At 39.3% G+C, this 15990-nt stretch overlaps 1 protein-coding gene across 1 annotated transcript; it reads right to left on the bottom strand.

The window, feature by feature from the left end:
* Positions 1-1389: 1389 nt before the first annotated feature.
* LOC144027493 (cyclin-dependent kinase 5 activator 1-like) lies at positions 1390-14767 on the bottom strand. Its single transcript, XM_077535074.1, has 3 exons — positions 14295-14767; positions 8513-9139; positions 1390-5646 (listed from the first exon to the last, which is right to left on the bottom strand). Exons 2-3 carry the CDS (start codon positions 9026-9028, stop codon positions 5155-5157), a joined length of 1008 nt encoding a protein of 335 aa, XP_077391200.1. The 5' UTR covers positions 9029-9139; positions 14295-14767; the 3' UTR covers positions 1390-5154.
* Between the last annotated feature and the right edge of the window lie 1223 nt (positions 14768-15990).

The following is a 15990-nucleotide window of genomic DNA, read 5'->3' as shown; positions in this document are numbered from 1 at the left end:
CACTAGAAAGAGAGTAAAATTTAAAAAAGGAAAAAAACAAAACAAAATATAAAAGTCACTCAAGGGTTGAGGAACAAACCCACAACCTTCAATTTGGGAGACTGGCACACTACACCAGAGCTATGCCCCTCCTACTGTTTGCTTAACTCCAAGAGACCAAAGACACCGCTTTTTGGAGTTAGATTCCATGGAATCAAGGAATAAGCTCAATGAGCAACATACTAATAGAAAGCTGTGTGGCTCAGGGAGTAGGTCGACTGTCTTCCAAGCTGAAGGTTGTGAGTTCGTTTCTCCACCCTTGATACACTTTTAATTTGTATTTTTTTCCAATTCCCTATTTTACTCTTTTCCAAGTGTAAATAGTGAAACTCCTCTAATTCCATACTTTGCTAGTACATGATGGTCTTTTGGTATGAACGGTGCCTTCACACATGTGCAAGTTCCCCATGCCAGGGGCACTGACACACTCCCATATCATCTGATAAAGGTGATAAAATTCTCACTGGTCTTGTTCCTCTTTAGCACTACGTCCGTAATTTCCAAAAACATTTTGAAATGTGGACTCGTCAGCCCACAGCCCACTTTTCCACTTTCCATCAAGCTATACCAGATCCTGAAGAAGCTGAACAGCATTTTTGGGTGTTGTTGACATCTGGCTTTCAAGTTGAATGGTCGGGTTTTAACTTCAGCATTTGTAGATGTCGCAACAAAACTGACAATAGTTTTCTGAAATGTTCCTGAGCCCATGTGGCATTATCCTTAACACAATGATGCCAGTTTTTAATGCGGTGCCGCCTGAAGGATCGAAGGTCGCTTGCCTCGTACTTCTCCAGATTCTCAGACTCTTTTGATGCTATTATGTACCAGATGATCATCTCGCTAAATTCCTTGCAACTTCACTTTAAGAAACTTTCCAAAAGTGTTGGACTATTTGTTCATGCAGTTGTTCACAAAGTGGTGAACCTCGCCTCATCCTTGATTGTGAACTGAGCCTTTCAGGAAGGCTTTTTCAATCATGATACTTGTATGATTCAAATTAAACTGTTGAATGTTCCAATCAGGTGTTTTTGTTTGAGCATTCATCGACTTTACCACTCTTTTGTTGACCTTGTCCAAGATTATAGGAGATGTGTTGCGGGTATCCAATTCAAAGTGAGAATATTTGCAAAAAATATCAATGGGCCTAACTGTAATCAGTTTGGATATCAAATATCTTGTGTTTGTAGTTACACTTACGCAACATCTCAACTTAATTAGAATGTGGTTTGAATAAGTCAACTTGGGATAGGCTTGAGCTCAATGGCTGGATGACTGTTTTTTATATTTACTTAAGTGTAACAATACTAAGTAGATCATATATGCAGAAATATGAAATAAGCACAAACCAAATTGCTTGTAAATGGGTTTTTTTCATACAAAGTACCTGTAACAGCTGATCACTTTGTTCTTTCTTGCATACATATTCATACATCCACATAGTAACAGACTGCAGCATCAATATTCTAGCAACACTAGTAGCAATAAACTTGAACAAAGATTCTTCTTACACAATATGAGTCACAAATGGAAGAAATAAAACAGAAAGTCTATTCTCATCATGACACAATAGTTTTTGTCTTGTACGTGTTGCAAGATAAAATATGGCACATGTTTGATGAGAAATGATTGAGAGGAGTGGGTGGGCTGTCAACCAAGTCTTCCGTCCCAAGTTCAGTTCTTTCAGAAGTTAATTGTCCTTTAAAGGTTGCCTTTCTTTGAGTCTAATTGCTGGTTGGACCGAAGCAGGTGGAATCAGTTTGAAGAAAAAATAGTGATGAATCCACAGCATCTTTTACACGTCATCATCCACTTATTCCTATATCTGCATGGCACAAAATAATCAGTTCTTTAAGCATATGTGCTGGAGAATACATATATATATATATATATATATATATATATATAAATATATGAACCTTGTGCTCCAGCAATGACAGCTTGTGCGAAGCCATTTGTAGATTCAAACAGATTTGAGGCTAATATTGATATCTTGCTCTTACAGTAATTGGGCTTGGTGGCTGCACCACTGACAGTAAATCAAACATTCTCTTTGAAGAACAAGCCTTTTTACATGTGGAAATAATTCAAATTTACACCGTTAGAGCATATAGTTTAATTATTATTTTTTTTTATATATCATAGTTGAAATTCTGCTTTGCTTATTTTCTGTTTCATTAGTGTGATACCACTGTTCTCACACAACTCAATCCTTGCATTTGAGAATACTGCGGACAGCTCCAGAACAAGATGTTAAACATCAAGAGAAATTAGGTCATTTTAAATTGAGGTGTATAAAATGTTCACAAGATGTATTCTTACTTTATCATTATTTACTACTGTATTTCAAACTTTGAATAATAATGAAATAACTGTATTATATAGAAAAATACTGATATACGTTTTATATCCTTTTCTCTTTGACATGTCTAGTAGTCATGTACTTCTGCCCAAACCTACTGTACTTTGTATCATTACACATAATTTACCCAAACTGCTGTCATTTAGAGAAATGCTACTTGTTTTCCATTCAGTCCATCAGAAACAGGAGAGGAAGGTCACGTAAACAAGTGTGTTCATCATGGAGTCATTCTTCAGATGCATTATATATCACATGAGGTCAGATTCCGATTCTGGGCTACATTGTCTTTACAGCATGTTCCAACTGTTATCACCAGAATACAAAACGAAGCAAAAACATCATCACTTACAATATGGAGAAACCCTTTATGCAAATGGAATGGCATCCCATGGTGTGTGTTATTTGAATAAGATGAATAATCGCATACAAAGCTTCAAATTGGGCTCGGTTTTGTAGAACGATGCATACTAATCATCTGTCAAGCTTTTCATTGGGTTTCAACTTTCACAGCAGCAAAATGAAATGAATGAGATTAAAAATGGGTCTCACTGAAATTACTTTCCTGTGTCTTTGAGCTGGATGATGTTTCTATGTAATTTGATATTGATGAGTAGGAGAATTATATTACTGTACAAAAGATGCTCTGTTTGAGGAAGTGACAGTTTTTGCTGGGAGTGATTATCAGCTTCACACATGTAACATGATTCGATGTGTGTCTCTCATTAGCCCACGACCAGCACAGTGACAGCCAATTAGAATCAATCTAAGTGCAGATCTTCAGCATTGACGGGGATACGGCAACCTTTTCACAAATTTTTATGCATTAGCAGGTCGAACAGTCACTGAATGCCATAACCAGGAGTCTTTGGCTACCTTGTTCTTGAGATACACTACTTGAGTGTGAGTATGGTATGACTATGGACTCGGCTTTTTCCTTTCCCCAAAGTACAATTGTTCATGCACAAAAATGACCACATTCATTCCCATAAACTGCTATAGTGAAAGCTGTTATACCTGCAAACTTCATCTTTTCTTCCATTTTTCTTCAAACAGCGCTTCATCAACACAGCAACCTGCTCTACTCCTCTCACTGTCTCTTAGAAAGTTAACCCAGAAGGAAAATTATAGAATGCTTGAGTTGAATCTGCACCCATAAACACTTGTTATGCTAAAAATGGTTACACATTAAAGTAGGGGGCAGTTTTGCTTTCAGTGCCAATAAAATGGTGGCAGCAATTATTTAAAAAACAAACAAACAAACAAACAAACAAAGTGTTCACATTTACACTTCAAGTGTTAGCTGACGCTCAAACAGGCCAGTGGTTTACAACACTTTCTTCTTAACTTTCACGCTTTTCTATAAAAGTTCAAATCCTTTCGTTCCTGTGCAGGAGAATGGAGAGTTATCATATAAACCCATTCCGGATATGCATTGGAGGGTTCTATTGCATTCTGTTGTTATTATTTTTTTGTAAACATTTGCTGCTGGGCTGTTTTTTTCTTACTAATAATCCATGTGTGCTCTTGCTGTATAAATTCCAAGCAGCTTTGCCTAATAAATTCGGTTTTAAGAACTGTACCTTATGAATGATGCCACAAGTATTATATCTATTATGAATATGTACTGTATTTTGATTGTATGGTTTCAAAGTTTCAACAGTGGGCCTCACAGCCAGTGTTGAATGCCATAAGCTTATGCATGAGAAAAGGAATAAGGTTGAGTGGAGTTGGCAGTCAGCGGTGGTCATGTGCAATGACATGTGACGTGAGCTCATGCAATGTGGTATCAATATCTTCAGCTTTATAATACTCACCTTTACTTATAGAAATGAATGTTGTCTGGCGTTTCTAACCTTTTTTTTTACTTTTAGAGAAAAACACTATTGGCGACTCTTCAGCAGGATCACCAGCTGCCATTTCTCCTTCGGAAACAAGCTTGTGCGTGACCTGAACCTGTGACATCTTTGTTAAAATCGAATTTAGTGATCATTTAGTCCAAAAATAGACGTTAACTCATTCACTCCCAGCCATTTTCATAGAAGCAATCCCCTTCACTCCCGGCTGTTTTACTGGATTCTGACTGATTTGGCAAGGCCCAAAAAAGATTGCTTTCAATTGCTATAAAAACATGGAACCTACCAAAAGAAATATTAAAGTCTATTCTTTCATCAGGAAAAAAAAAGTATATTTTTATCTGTTTCCGTTTTACAGTAATTAGGATTAGAATACAACAAAGTTTCAACATGTATTCACAAATTTAGAATTGCAATTGAGCTTTATTTCAACATGGCCCTGGTTTATCTCCTTTGCTCTGCTGCCACCTGCTGGCCGTCTGTGTAATAAGTACCATTTCTTCAACCGTTCTTTGCAGTTGGGAGGCTGCAACAAAGCTTTCTGTATTCGCTAGCATGAAAAAACAAACGTATAAATAGGGCTTTGGGACACTTCAAACATTTAAAATATAGTGTATTTATACGTTTTTGGGAGCAAATGTATACGATTTAGTACAAAGTCGTCAGAGACAATTAAATGGACCAAGCAGGTATTACAACAATACTAGAAGTCAAAATAGGTTGAACTCGCGAGGCAAGATTTGTTTTTCGGTGCCACCTCCTCCTTAATTAGAGACGCCAGACAACAGCATTACTTTAAAGTAGCTTTCCACTGCATTACAGTAGTCCCCCTGTCCTCACCATATCAAATCCCCCCTCAGTTCCCACATCCATCTTTTCTTCCCTCCTCCTTTCTACGTCCTTTTATCGGTCAAGGCCTATAAAGAGTTTGGTCTTCTCCTCTTCCTTCTTGCTCTCATTCTTCAGGTCAGCAAACACCTGGGTGAAGAAGTGCGGGTCGGTGTTGATCTGGAGCATCTTGCCGCTCATGCGGTTGATGATCTCCAGGCAGCGGTCCCAAAAGGCCTCCTTCTCGGCCTCCACCAAGAAGGGCTTCAACGGGTAGGAGATCTCGTTGCCCATGTAGGAGTAGGACAGGTAGAGGCATGTGAGCAGCGAGGCCTGCAGCTCGCGCTCCGAGGCCACCTCGGCGGAGACCACGTCGCGGCACAACATGTAGAGGAAGACCACGTTGGCCGGGGTGATGAAGCCCTGATCCTGCCAACCCTGAAGGAGGAGGGAGCGGTCCACGCTGCGCAGCCACAGCACGGGATCGGTCGGCGAGAGACGCTTGAGACGGTAACAGCGGCGGCACAGGAACTCGCCCAGGCTGCGCATCAGCTCACTGGTGGAGGCCTGGGGGGTTGCACAAGGACAGGAGGAAAGGGAATAAAACAATTTAGGAATGGATAAGTGAGAAACAAACTACATTACGCTCGCACAAAATGTTTAATTCACATTATTCACACTGAGAGATTTTTTTGGTTTTGTTTTGCTTTGTTCCAATCTTAATAATAATTAGGGATGTTCGATACCACTTTTTTTTCAGACCGATACCAATACTCAGACCCTCAATACTCACCAATACCGATACCAACTGCCGATACCAGTAGTACATTTTGACAAATAAAAAAAATAAAAAATCACTAAAATATATTTTTAAACAAATATATTTCCTTTAATTTTGACAAAAAACAGCAGAGTCACTCTTCAATAGTCTTAATGCTCAAAATAAAACACAAAAAATGCTCTTTTAGTTTAAGATTCACAATTTTGAAGTATTTCCAAACCGGTGAGATTTTGGTGAAAAACTGCTGCAAGCTAGCACCAGTTACAGGCAAGGAGGACTCACTTAACGTCTTCCCCCTCTGCCATTGGTCGCTTGTACTCGTCTGCGTCACGAGTACTCGAGTACTTGAAAAAAGGCTGGTATCGGCCCGATACCGATACCTGGTATCGGTACTCGCCCATCCCTAATAATAATCATAATAATAATAATAATAATTCATTTAATTAAAGGCGCCTTTCAAGATACGCAATGTCGCCGTACAACATAATGAAATTAAAGGAAAAACACTACAATAAGATAACAAAACATAATACATAATTAAAAGTAGTGAGTACTGTGACAATGTTAATGTTGTTTTTTGGCATTACTCTTTACTACATGCATAACCAACATTGTGATAATTATATCAGACTTGCTCAGGCACATTATTTACATTGAAAAAATGTCAGGGCACATCACCAAAAAAAGTGTATTTATAAAAGTCTACTATCAGGAGACTGATTCTGTTCTCTTTCATCTATAACTGCTTTAAACATCAAAGCGTATGTAGTAGGAATGGCAAAAGTTAGAATTTTTGTGATAATGTTTTATGTTATGTTTGTTTTGTTGTGTTTCTGTAAAGTGCTTTATGACCATCTAAGGCTGTTTGAAAGCGCTATATAAATAAAGATGACTTGATGGTATAGTCAACTAGAGATGCAGCATGTGTGCAGCAGTTTTCTTCACGCTAAACCTTACAGATCAAAACAGCAAATGAATCATAATATATGTCGATTTGAAAGGTGTGTGTGTGTGTGTGTGTGTGTGTGTGTGTGTGTGTGTGTGTGTGTGTGTGTGTGTGTGTGTGTTTAAAATATGATTCATCAATAAATGGTACAAAATAGCAGTGAGCAGCTTTGAACTAAATTAAAAAGTGCAGCTAATTTATATGAATGGTATCAGAATCGGTCTCACGCTTTCGCTCCTGGATGATGGCATCGGAATCGGCAGCATAAAACCCTGATCGGAACAGCCAGTTCTGTTGTATTCACGATAAGAGTTCCTTAAGCTCATTGTATCTTCTACCATCTAGTGGAAGAGTGTTTAATTGCTTTGATTGTCACCACAGATTGCCGTCTTCGATAGATAAAACTACACATTTTTTTCATTAAATACATTTCTTCCTAATTAAGTGAATTTGGATATTTTTTCTCAGCACGACTGATAATAACTGAAGTCTATCCATAAATAAACGTATAAACTAGGGGTGTCAGGCGACTAAAATTTGTAATCATAATTAATTGCAAATTTTATATCTGTTCTAAATGTACAATAAAATGTTCACAATTGTTCTCAGTTTTCATACTGTTGTTAACGTAAAAGTGGGGAAAAAAATGTTCAACTAATAGAAATATAGCTGCATCTTGAAAGGGGCACGAAGCAGGATTCAAAATTTTTGCATTCCTCCAAGTTAATTTAACAAATGTCAACACGGAGCGCAACGCCTTTTTCATAGGCTTAAGAATGTCTTACAGAGAGATAAGAAACGTAGTAATCTTCAAGTTACTTTGTATGTGAAAGTCATTTTGAGTGACAAGAGCCTATATTTACCCGCGTCCTCCCGTGACGCTGCTCTGAAAGTTTTTTTTCTACTCTTTGTCTTCCGTGGAGTCTCCATGACGTATCGGGTGCAGGGCTCTTTAAATCCAGTTTGAATGAGCTGTCCTGTCCGTGAAGTTGGGTGAACAATCGCGAGAGCTAACAGGGACAATAGCGTGCACGCGCATGACGTCATGCTCAGCGCAAAAGCTCAAGTTTCCGTCCCGAACCCTCCAACATGTTTTCCTTTTACAGAAAAATAGGGGCAACGGTCATTGTGACACATTCATGCCTCCTGTCCATTATACAATTCTTATAACATGTGTAGGTGAAAAATATGGTTATTTTAACACTCAGATTTGAGTATTATCTTGCATCGTGCCCCTTTCAGTCATTGATACAGAAGTGTCATAATAATTCGTAAAATTGAGTTAAAAATAAAAAGATGTACTTTACTGTAAAAAACGTCTTTTTTTTTCTGCCACTAGATGGCATAATTGCATTTGTAAGATGGTGACAGCTCAGTGCATTATTCTTTTTATATTAAGAGCTATCTAATCTTTAACATGAAGTAACCTGTGAAATTCTACAAATTTTTAAACTTATAAAATACAACATGGCACCAGTCTCCACAAATATATGTACGATTATTACAGCTGTCAAACGGTTACATTTTTTAAAATCAGATTAATCACAGCTTAGAATTTTGATTAATCACAATGAATCGCTTAATTAAAAAGGCTTTTTATCAACATTTTTTGCCCGCCAAATTTAAAGAGTTAAGTGTTTATTCTTTTGACATTTAATGTTTTCCATCCAGTATTTCGAGAATGAACCGTAGAGAACAGGTGTTACCTGAACAATGACCCGCTTTGGTGTACCAACTGCAGTCGAAGGCTGGATCCCGGAGCCAGTTAGGGAATTCTTTTTGGCAGCGACAGTAGCTACGTTAATCAGGGTCTTGGAGGTGGGGAGGTGGGAAGAGGTAGTCAAGGTGGTGGCCGAGGGATCCTGGCTGGAAGAGTAAGAGGAAAGATTTGCACAGGACTGAGACTTCTTCAGCTTCAAGCTGTTCGAAGCCGAATTCGAGGTGATGACGTCATCCGCGTCCGGCGAGCATCCTTTCCCGCTGTCGCCGCCGTCGGACTGCAGCTTCTTGGAGCCCTTCCTCTTCGCTGATACGGCCACGATACGTTTCCATGGCAGCACACTGATAATGGAGGGGCGTTTGAGGGATTTGGCAGCAGCTGCCGCAGCATCCTTTGCATTCTTGCTGTTCTGGACTGCTGTGTAGTGACCCACTGTAGCTGGGCCGTCCTCGAACAGGGCTGCCTTGCGGTAGCTGGGGGAGAGGGACAGCACTGTACCCATGATGCCTGGCGAGGGTCAGCAGAGTGATGGTGTGGAGCGGCGAGGAGAAACGTCCTTGTTTGGAAAAGAACCGCTTTGGTTCTTTGGTTCTCGCGTCTCACCTCGGTGAATCTGTCAGCAGAAAGACGTCCTACTATAAGACTTTTACAATACTGTACAGCCAAAGGACATATGTTAAAACACTCAAAAAAAGAGCAATCCGCCATTTTCCCTCTGAGTAGTGAAATCTCAATATTTAGCTCAGATTGGCTCCCTACGGTGGAGAGCTGTTTCCACTGGGATTCACTGCCTCATAGTTACCATGACAACCGAGCAGCCTCCAGCCCAACCAGAATAATCAAGTCAAAGGAATACCCTACATATTCTTTATTTAAATTACTGGCACCAAAGAGATTGGCGTAATTCCTGCACTGTAACATTTTGATGTTCATATTCTTATATTTGTGTATATTTTCAATACAACAACACAGGGGTAATCTTGTATATCATGTTAATATTGCCGTTATACTGCACACTTCAACTCACTGTTAAACATGCATTAATATCTAAAATGGCTACAGTTAGTCTCATGGTCTCCACACAGATGTTAACATTTAACTTCAGTGAAAATAAAATAACTTATTATTGTATGTCTTGTCTTAGATGCAATTAACCACACCATGACCAAATTTGAGGTGAACATCAATATGAATTTGCTCTATAGTTGATATGACACAAGGAAGACTGTAAAATGTTGTCTTATATTTATGTTTTTGTTACCAAGATCATACACTGATACACTGTAAATGTCTGTGTTTCTTCAAACATGTCAGATATGTGAAAAAATATGCCACATGTAGAAAATGAAAAATATGCGTCTATAATAGCTACTTTTAGTACATGTCTGCCAGATCACACATACAGGCATGCAAGGAGAGCTTTCAGATTGATGGGGTGTGCAAAATGTGCGGCACATGTTGTGCTCGGTGGGTTCGGCACATTGCTTAAGGGAAACTCCGCATTTAATTGTACATATATTTAGGTAAGCAAAACAAGATTTATACACATTACAGACAGGTGAGAGGTGTCCCTATCCAATTTTTTCAGTTATCTAACTCATTTTCACAACATAATTCCAATAATCTCTAATAATAATCGGCTATTTGACCAATCCATCCATCCATCCATCCATCCATCCATCCACCCATCCATCCATCCATCCTTTTTATTTATAGACTTATTTCTGCCTGTGATTTCAAGCCAAAGGTGAACGACACACTCTATAAATGGATTAATTAAAATAACTACTAATCTAGTAGGTTAAGCTCATATTGGCTTGATTAACCAATAGATTGGTCAGTCATTACGGCATACCAATTCTATTGGTTAGCCAAACAACCAATGAAATTGGTTACGATAGAAAGTAAGTCGAGGTAGATCACTTGGAAATATGTTTATTGTATCAATTTATTGTATTCTAAATGTATTTATTAAGTGATAACAAAATATATATTAAAAAATAGTTTCAAAATCAAAATGTGTGTCTAGACAGATTAATGTAGGTGTGACCAGCTCCGTGGCCGAGTATCCACCCTGGGACTGGGACTCAATCCTTGGCCAGTTCATACCAAAGACTGTAAAAGTGAGACCCATTTACCTCCCTGCTTGACACTTATGGGTTGGAATTGGGGTTTAAGTCACCTTATGATTCCTGAACGCAGCCCCTGCTGCTGCTCACCACTCCCTCAGGGGATGGGTCAAATGCAGAAAACACATTTTGCCCCTGTCATGTTTTGGTTCTGTTTAGGGTGGGTTTTGCTTTGTTTTTGTTGGGTTTCTAGTTTGTCATGTTTATGTTCTGATTTCCTGGTCTTCCCTAGTCTCGTTAAGCCTATCCATGTCCACCTGTCTTTGCCTGCCCTTCCTCATGTGCCAACCAATCAGCAACCCCTTCCACTTGTGTCTTGCCCAGCTGTGTCTCGTCGTGTGTAATTAGTGTGTGTACTTAGTTTTCGGTTTTCACTTCAGTTCTTGTCGGTTCATTATTCTTGTTTACCCACGTTCATGTTGTCATAGTTTAGTCTGCTCCTGTATAGTTTTTTCTTGTCAGTATTTTGTTATTCCTTGTCACCAAGCAGACAGAGTCAGGAACTAGGAAGTGTGGTGGTGGACCCAAATGCAGGAGGCGGACGAGTCAGGGAGGCAGAGGTGCTCAAAAGGAGTAAATTTAATTAAACAAAAAAACTAAAGTGGCAAACAGGCTTGGTGACAAGGAATAACAAAATACTAGTGATGTGCTTCTCGGGTCGAATCCCTGAAGCGTGTGCCGAGTAATGCAGATGAGTGGTTCATGAACGGCGTGTCAATGCGTGTGTTGATGACGTACGTGGTGACGTTTGAAGCCCCACGAAGCAGGTGTACCACGTGACTGATTCAGGAAATGATTCGCTAGGTTTGAGTGTAGTTCGAAATAAAAGCGGCAAAGAAACGCTATGGATTCCCCTTCACTTTTTGTGTTTTCGGGTCCCTTATTGCGTTACTTTTTTTGCTTTTGGCATTCGATTTGACGAGCTTCTTTTTGCGATGGAATCAGCAAGAAAGAGATTTTCCCTTGTTTAGGAGCACTTTGAGCAGATCTCACCTCAGAAGGTAATGCACTGTAATTACGGTACTATTTTAACAGATTCCAATAATAAAATCAAATAAAATGTGACAACACATAAAATTCACATTTTTCTGTTCACAGTTGAAAGTCCCCTTCAGTACTGGGAATCACAGAAATATACGCGTCCAATTCTATACAAACTTGCTATCTCATATCGATGCACCCCTGCTTCATCAGTACCATGTGAAAGAGTTTTTTTCCAAAGCAGGTGAAATTCTCTGCAAAAAAAAGAAACCGCCTGAGTCCAAAAACTTCGTAAAAAAATAGTTTTTAAATAAAAATGAATAAGCACTTTATTTTACCTCCTTATTTCACATTTTCACTTGTTGCATAAGCACAAACATAGACAAAGTAACACAGAACAATTCATGTTAAAACACTCTTCAAATATATATTCTTTTGTATTTAGAGCATGATTTACACCCCACCATTTTATTGCATGCACCAAGCATGTTATACATTTTTCTGTCCACATGATGGCGTAGTCGAGGAAATGAATCATCTTGAAGCCCCTACGTGTGTGTGAAGCATTTCACTGCAGGGCTTCACTGCTTTACGGGGCTTCATTTTGCCATCACTACAAAATACCGACGAGAAAAAACTATACAGGAGCAGACTAAACTATGACAACATGAACGTGGGTAAACAAGAATAATGAACCGACAAGAACTGAAGCGAAAACCGAAAACTAAGTACACACACTAATTACACACGACGAGACACAGCTGGGCAAGAGACAAGTGGAAGGGGTTGCTGATTGGTTGGCACATGAGGAAGGGCAGGCAAACACAGGTGGACATGGAAAGGCTTAACGAGACTAGGGAAGACCAGAAAATCAGAACATAAACATGACAAACTAAAAACCCAACAAAAACAAAGCAAAACCCACCCTAAACAGAACCAAAACATGACAGCCCCACTTTGGTGGGTGTGACAATCCGTGGTACTTTTTTTTTCATCCTTTAACACAGATTAACCAATCTCTTGGTCAGAATGACCAATTTGTATTGGTTTTCCCATTCAACAATATATATTGGTTGAAAACACCTACCATTCTTTGGTTGTTTTAACCAAAGGATCTGTTGGACACATAACTACCAGCTAGATTGGTCAAATTTAACGCCTTTTTTTTTTTTTTTGGGTAGATTTGACCCATCTGTTTTTAGAGATGAACCAGTCAATCAATCACGAGGCAGAATCTGAGACAGTCAACCATTCACACTCACATTCATACCTACCCTCTTAACCCGTGGGAAGTATTGTGACTCGTTTCGGGCTTTTTGATGGTTCTGACCAAGTCATTTCAAAATAAGATACTGCCTATATATGCGTTAAAACCTATGGATAAAAAGTACCCAAATTGGTTGAAATATCTAATCCAGCGCCGGGTCAAAAAAAGGGACCAAGCCAATAATGGGCTATTAATACCCAGGGCGGGGTGGAGGAGTTGGCTCAGCATGTTGGGTCAAGACTTTCATCCAATGAGGGTAAAAACTAGCCTCAGAGTTCAGAACCAGGACTGTGAAGCAGATGTGCAAATCACTATAGCACACTGTACTGCACCTACAAGAACATTTAACATCTAAAATCAACCTATCACGAATAATGTTTTGGTTATCATGTGTCATTTGGTAATACTGAAGACGACTCGAGTGAATGCCATTTTCATATCTGGAGTGGTAAAAATAAATAAACAAATAAAATCTGGCCATAATGCCATCAGTCATAATTAGAATTTGCCTAAATGCACTCAGTAAACTACGATACTATTGATGGCTATTTAATAGTTGTTTTGTGCAAATAAGACTTATTTATGTGGTTCTAACTGGCATTCCTTCACAGGAAGTGTGTGTGTTGCAGCTGCCATGCACTTGGGAGTCTTCTTGGTTGATTAATAATATTGTAGCCTAATAACAATAATAATAATAATAATAATAATAATAATAATAATAATAATAATAATAATAATAATAATAATAATAATAATAATAATAATAATCACGGTGTGGTTTCAACTTTTCATTCCAGTCAGTGGCATAGAAATGTGAGAGGAAATTGCTGCGTGTCTTTCTGTGTTTGATTGGTGACAAGTCTATAGGTGCAGGTGTCATGTGCCTTTTACCCAGTATAAAATGGATGCATGGATTTTTATGAGTGCAATCCATAAAAACAAATTTCCCTTTGATGTTAACCCACTTGCTTCTCTCCTTGATTCAGTAGCCGATATGCTATCTATTGTGGCTCAGTCCACCGTAGCACGGGCCTGCAGTGCTCATCGGTAGCCTATTATATAAGAATCGAGGTAGGCCACTGAGGCATGAGGAAGAAAATGTGCGCAAGCATCCATCTTAGCTTCAAAATGGAAGCCTTGAAAACAAGACACCCCCGCCTCCTCTTTTCGCACAAGGCGTGCAGAAGCATCACGTTGTGTCATACATACATAATGAATAAGAATAGCTCCGCAATATTTGCTTGCTGAATTGCCTTCATGCGCATTTTTACGAGAGAAAAACATGTAGCCTGCACCATACTAAAACACTCTGCATGCTTATGAGTGCATTATTTTTGTTTTGTTTTTTAATTAATGCTTTATGATGGACAAGAACTCATGCTGTTTCCTACCTGATAACTAATTGATTTTCCTTGCACGATCCATGGAGCCTTACGACCACCTTGCAGAAATCCCAGACCTTCTGTTCGGTTTCAGCGCAACTCGCCGTGATCCAATCCGTGAAAAGCCCCCACGTTACAGAACCCGAATTCTGTCTCGTCCCCGTGGTCTACCGTTTTCACCTTATTGCATCTCTAAAACAAAACAAAACAAAACAAATCCCGTTGTGCTCAAGGGAATACAAATGCTCGAAACAGAAAAGCGAGATGTGCTAGGAAGTGTTGCGAAATGTCGTCCATTGAGACCCGAAAATCTACACCGTCACGGTTATTAATGCCCCAGATGCTCCCATCCAGCGTCGGCAGCGCAATATCAAAATGAAAATTTTAAATTGGGGAAAAAAATGCCTAAATCACAAAGAAAGATGGAGAAAATGGCCTCTACAGTTTCCAAAAATAGACATCAATGTCTACCCTTGGCAATGCAAACCTGAGAGAGAGAGAGAGAGAGAGAGAGAGAGAGAGAGAGAGAGAGAGAGAGAGAGAGAGAGAGAGAGAGAGAGAGAGAGAGCGAGAGAGAGAGAGAGAGAGAGAGAGAGAGAGAGAGAGGAGAGAGAGAGGAGAGAGAGAGAGAGAGAGAGATGCTTGGATGCGGGAGTCTACAGTTATTCGGGTTGGGTGAGGAGGCAAATGCCGCCTTCTGATTGGCTGCAGTGAGGATGCCGCTAATGCTGATGCTGCTGCTGCTGCTGCTTCCGCCGCCGACTCGCCGTCTGTGTTGCAGCCTGGCGGATGAAGTCATTGGCAGTCCACTGACTCCGACCTATCGCCAACCATTCGCTCTCCGAGGTGCTGACCCAACCGAGCAGATGTGTCGCAACTGCTGCGGTGGGTGGTGACAGGCAGAAGAAGAAGAAGATTAGTGTATGGGTCAGCACAGAATTGGAGGAAATTTCCAATACACAGAATATAGAAACCAACAAAATATAATTGAAGCTGTTGTAACACGTAAAAATATTTCCTATAGGCCAGATAGGACAGCTAAAATAAGATTTAAATAAGCTTTATGTACACGTGTTTTATATTGTTGAACAGACATCTTATGAATAGTTAATTATGAAGTTGTGTTAAGAACTTGTTGCTAAAATTATTTTTCACCATCTCAAGGTTGAAAAAAATTGAGCTTGATTACGCAGTAGAAGCTGCATCATAAAGCTAAATTCTTTGATGTATTTTAAAGTTTTCAGAAACTTTGGAGTATCACACCAACCAACATGACCCAAACACCAAAATACAACAAATATTTTGGTTTTATTATGTAGGCCTATATATGAGGTTGTGCTTGACCAGTTAACAGCTAACTAACAATAGCATTGATATTGATGATCTCCTTGATCACAACCCTGCCTCTAATTAGAATAATACTAAATATATCACAGCAAAATCGCCAGTGAGAACACTGTTACATCTAACACTAGAAAAGTGTTTGTGTCCACACCAATGAGTGCAAATCTTACACTTTTCACAGTGTTACTTTTTCCACACTTAGCCAGTGTTACTGGTAATCACTGAAAGTACTCTACACTAGTATCAGTGTTTAACATTTAACTCTTTTACTGCCACACATTATCAAAACAACACAACCCCCACAGTGCCAGCCGATTTTGCCGATTACGAGCATTCATCAGATTTCATCAGATTCCGTCAT

This window comes from Festucalex cinctus, chromosome 1 (assembly GCF_051991245.1).
Source record: "Festucalex cinctus isolate MCC-2025b chromosome 1, RoL_Fcin_1.0, whole genome shotgun sequence".
NCBI lineage: Eukaryota > Metazoa > Chordata > Actinopteri > Syngnathiformes > Syngnathidae > Festucalex > Festucalex cinctus.
Note: the sequence above shows the minus strand (reverse complement) of the source record. Positions and strands in the feature narration are given on the sequence as shown.

Excerpts from the sequence above, each read along its gene's own strand:
- LOC144027493 (XM_077535074.1), bottom strand. The coding sequence starts at position 9,028 with ATGGGTACAGTGCTGTCCCTCTCCCCCAGCTACCGCAAGGCAGCCCTG. Across the intron at positions 5,647-8,512 it reads CAAAGCGGGTCATTGTTCAG|GCCTCCACCAGTGAGCTGAT; the intron begins GTAACACCTGTT and ends GCAACCCCCCAG.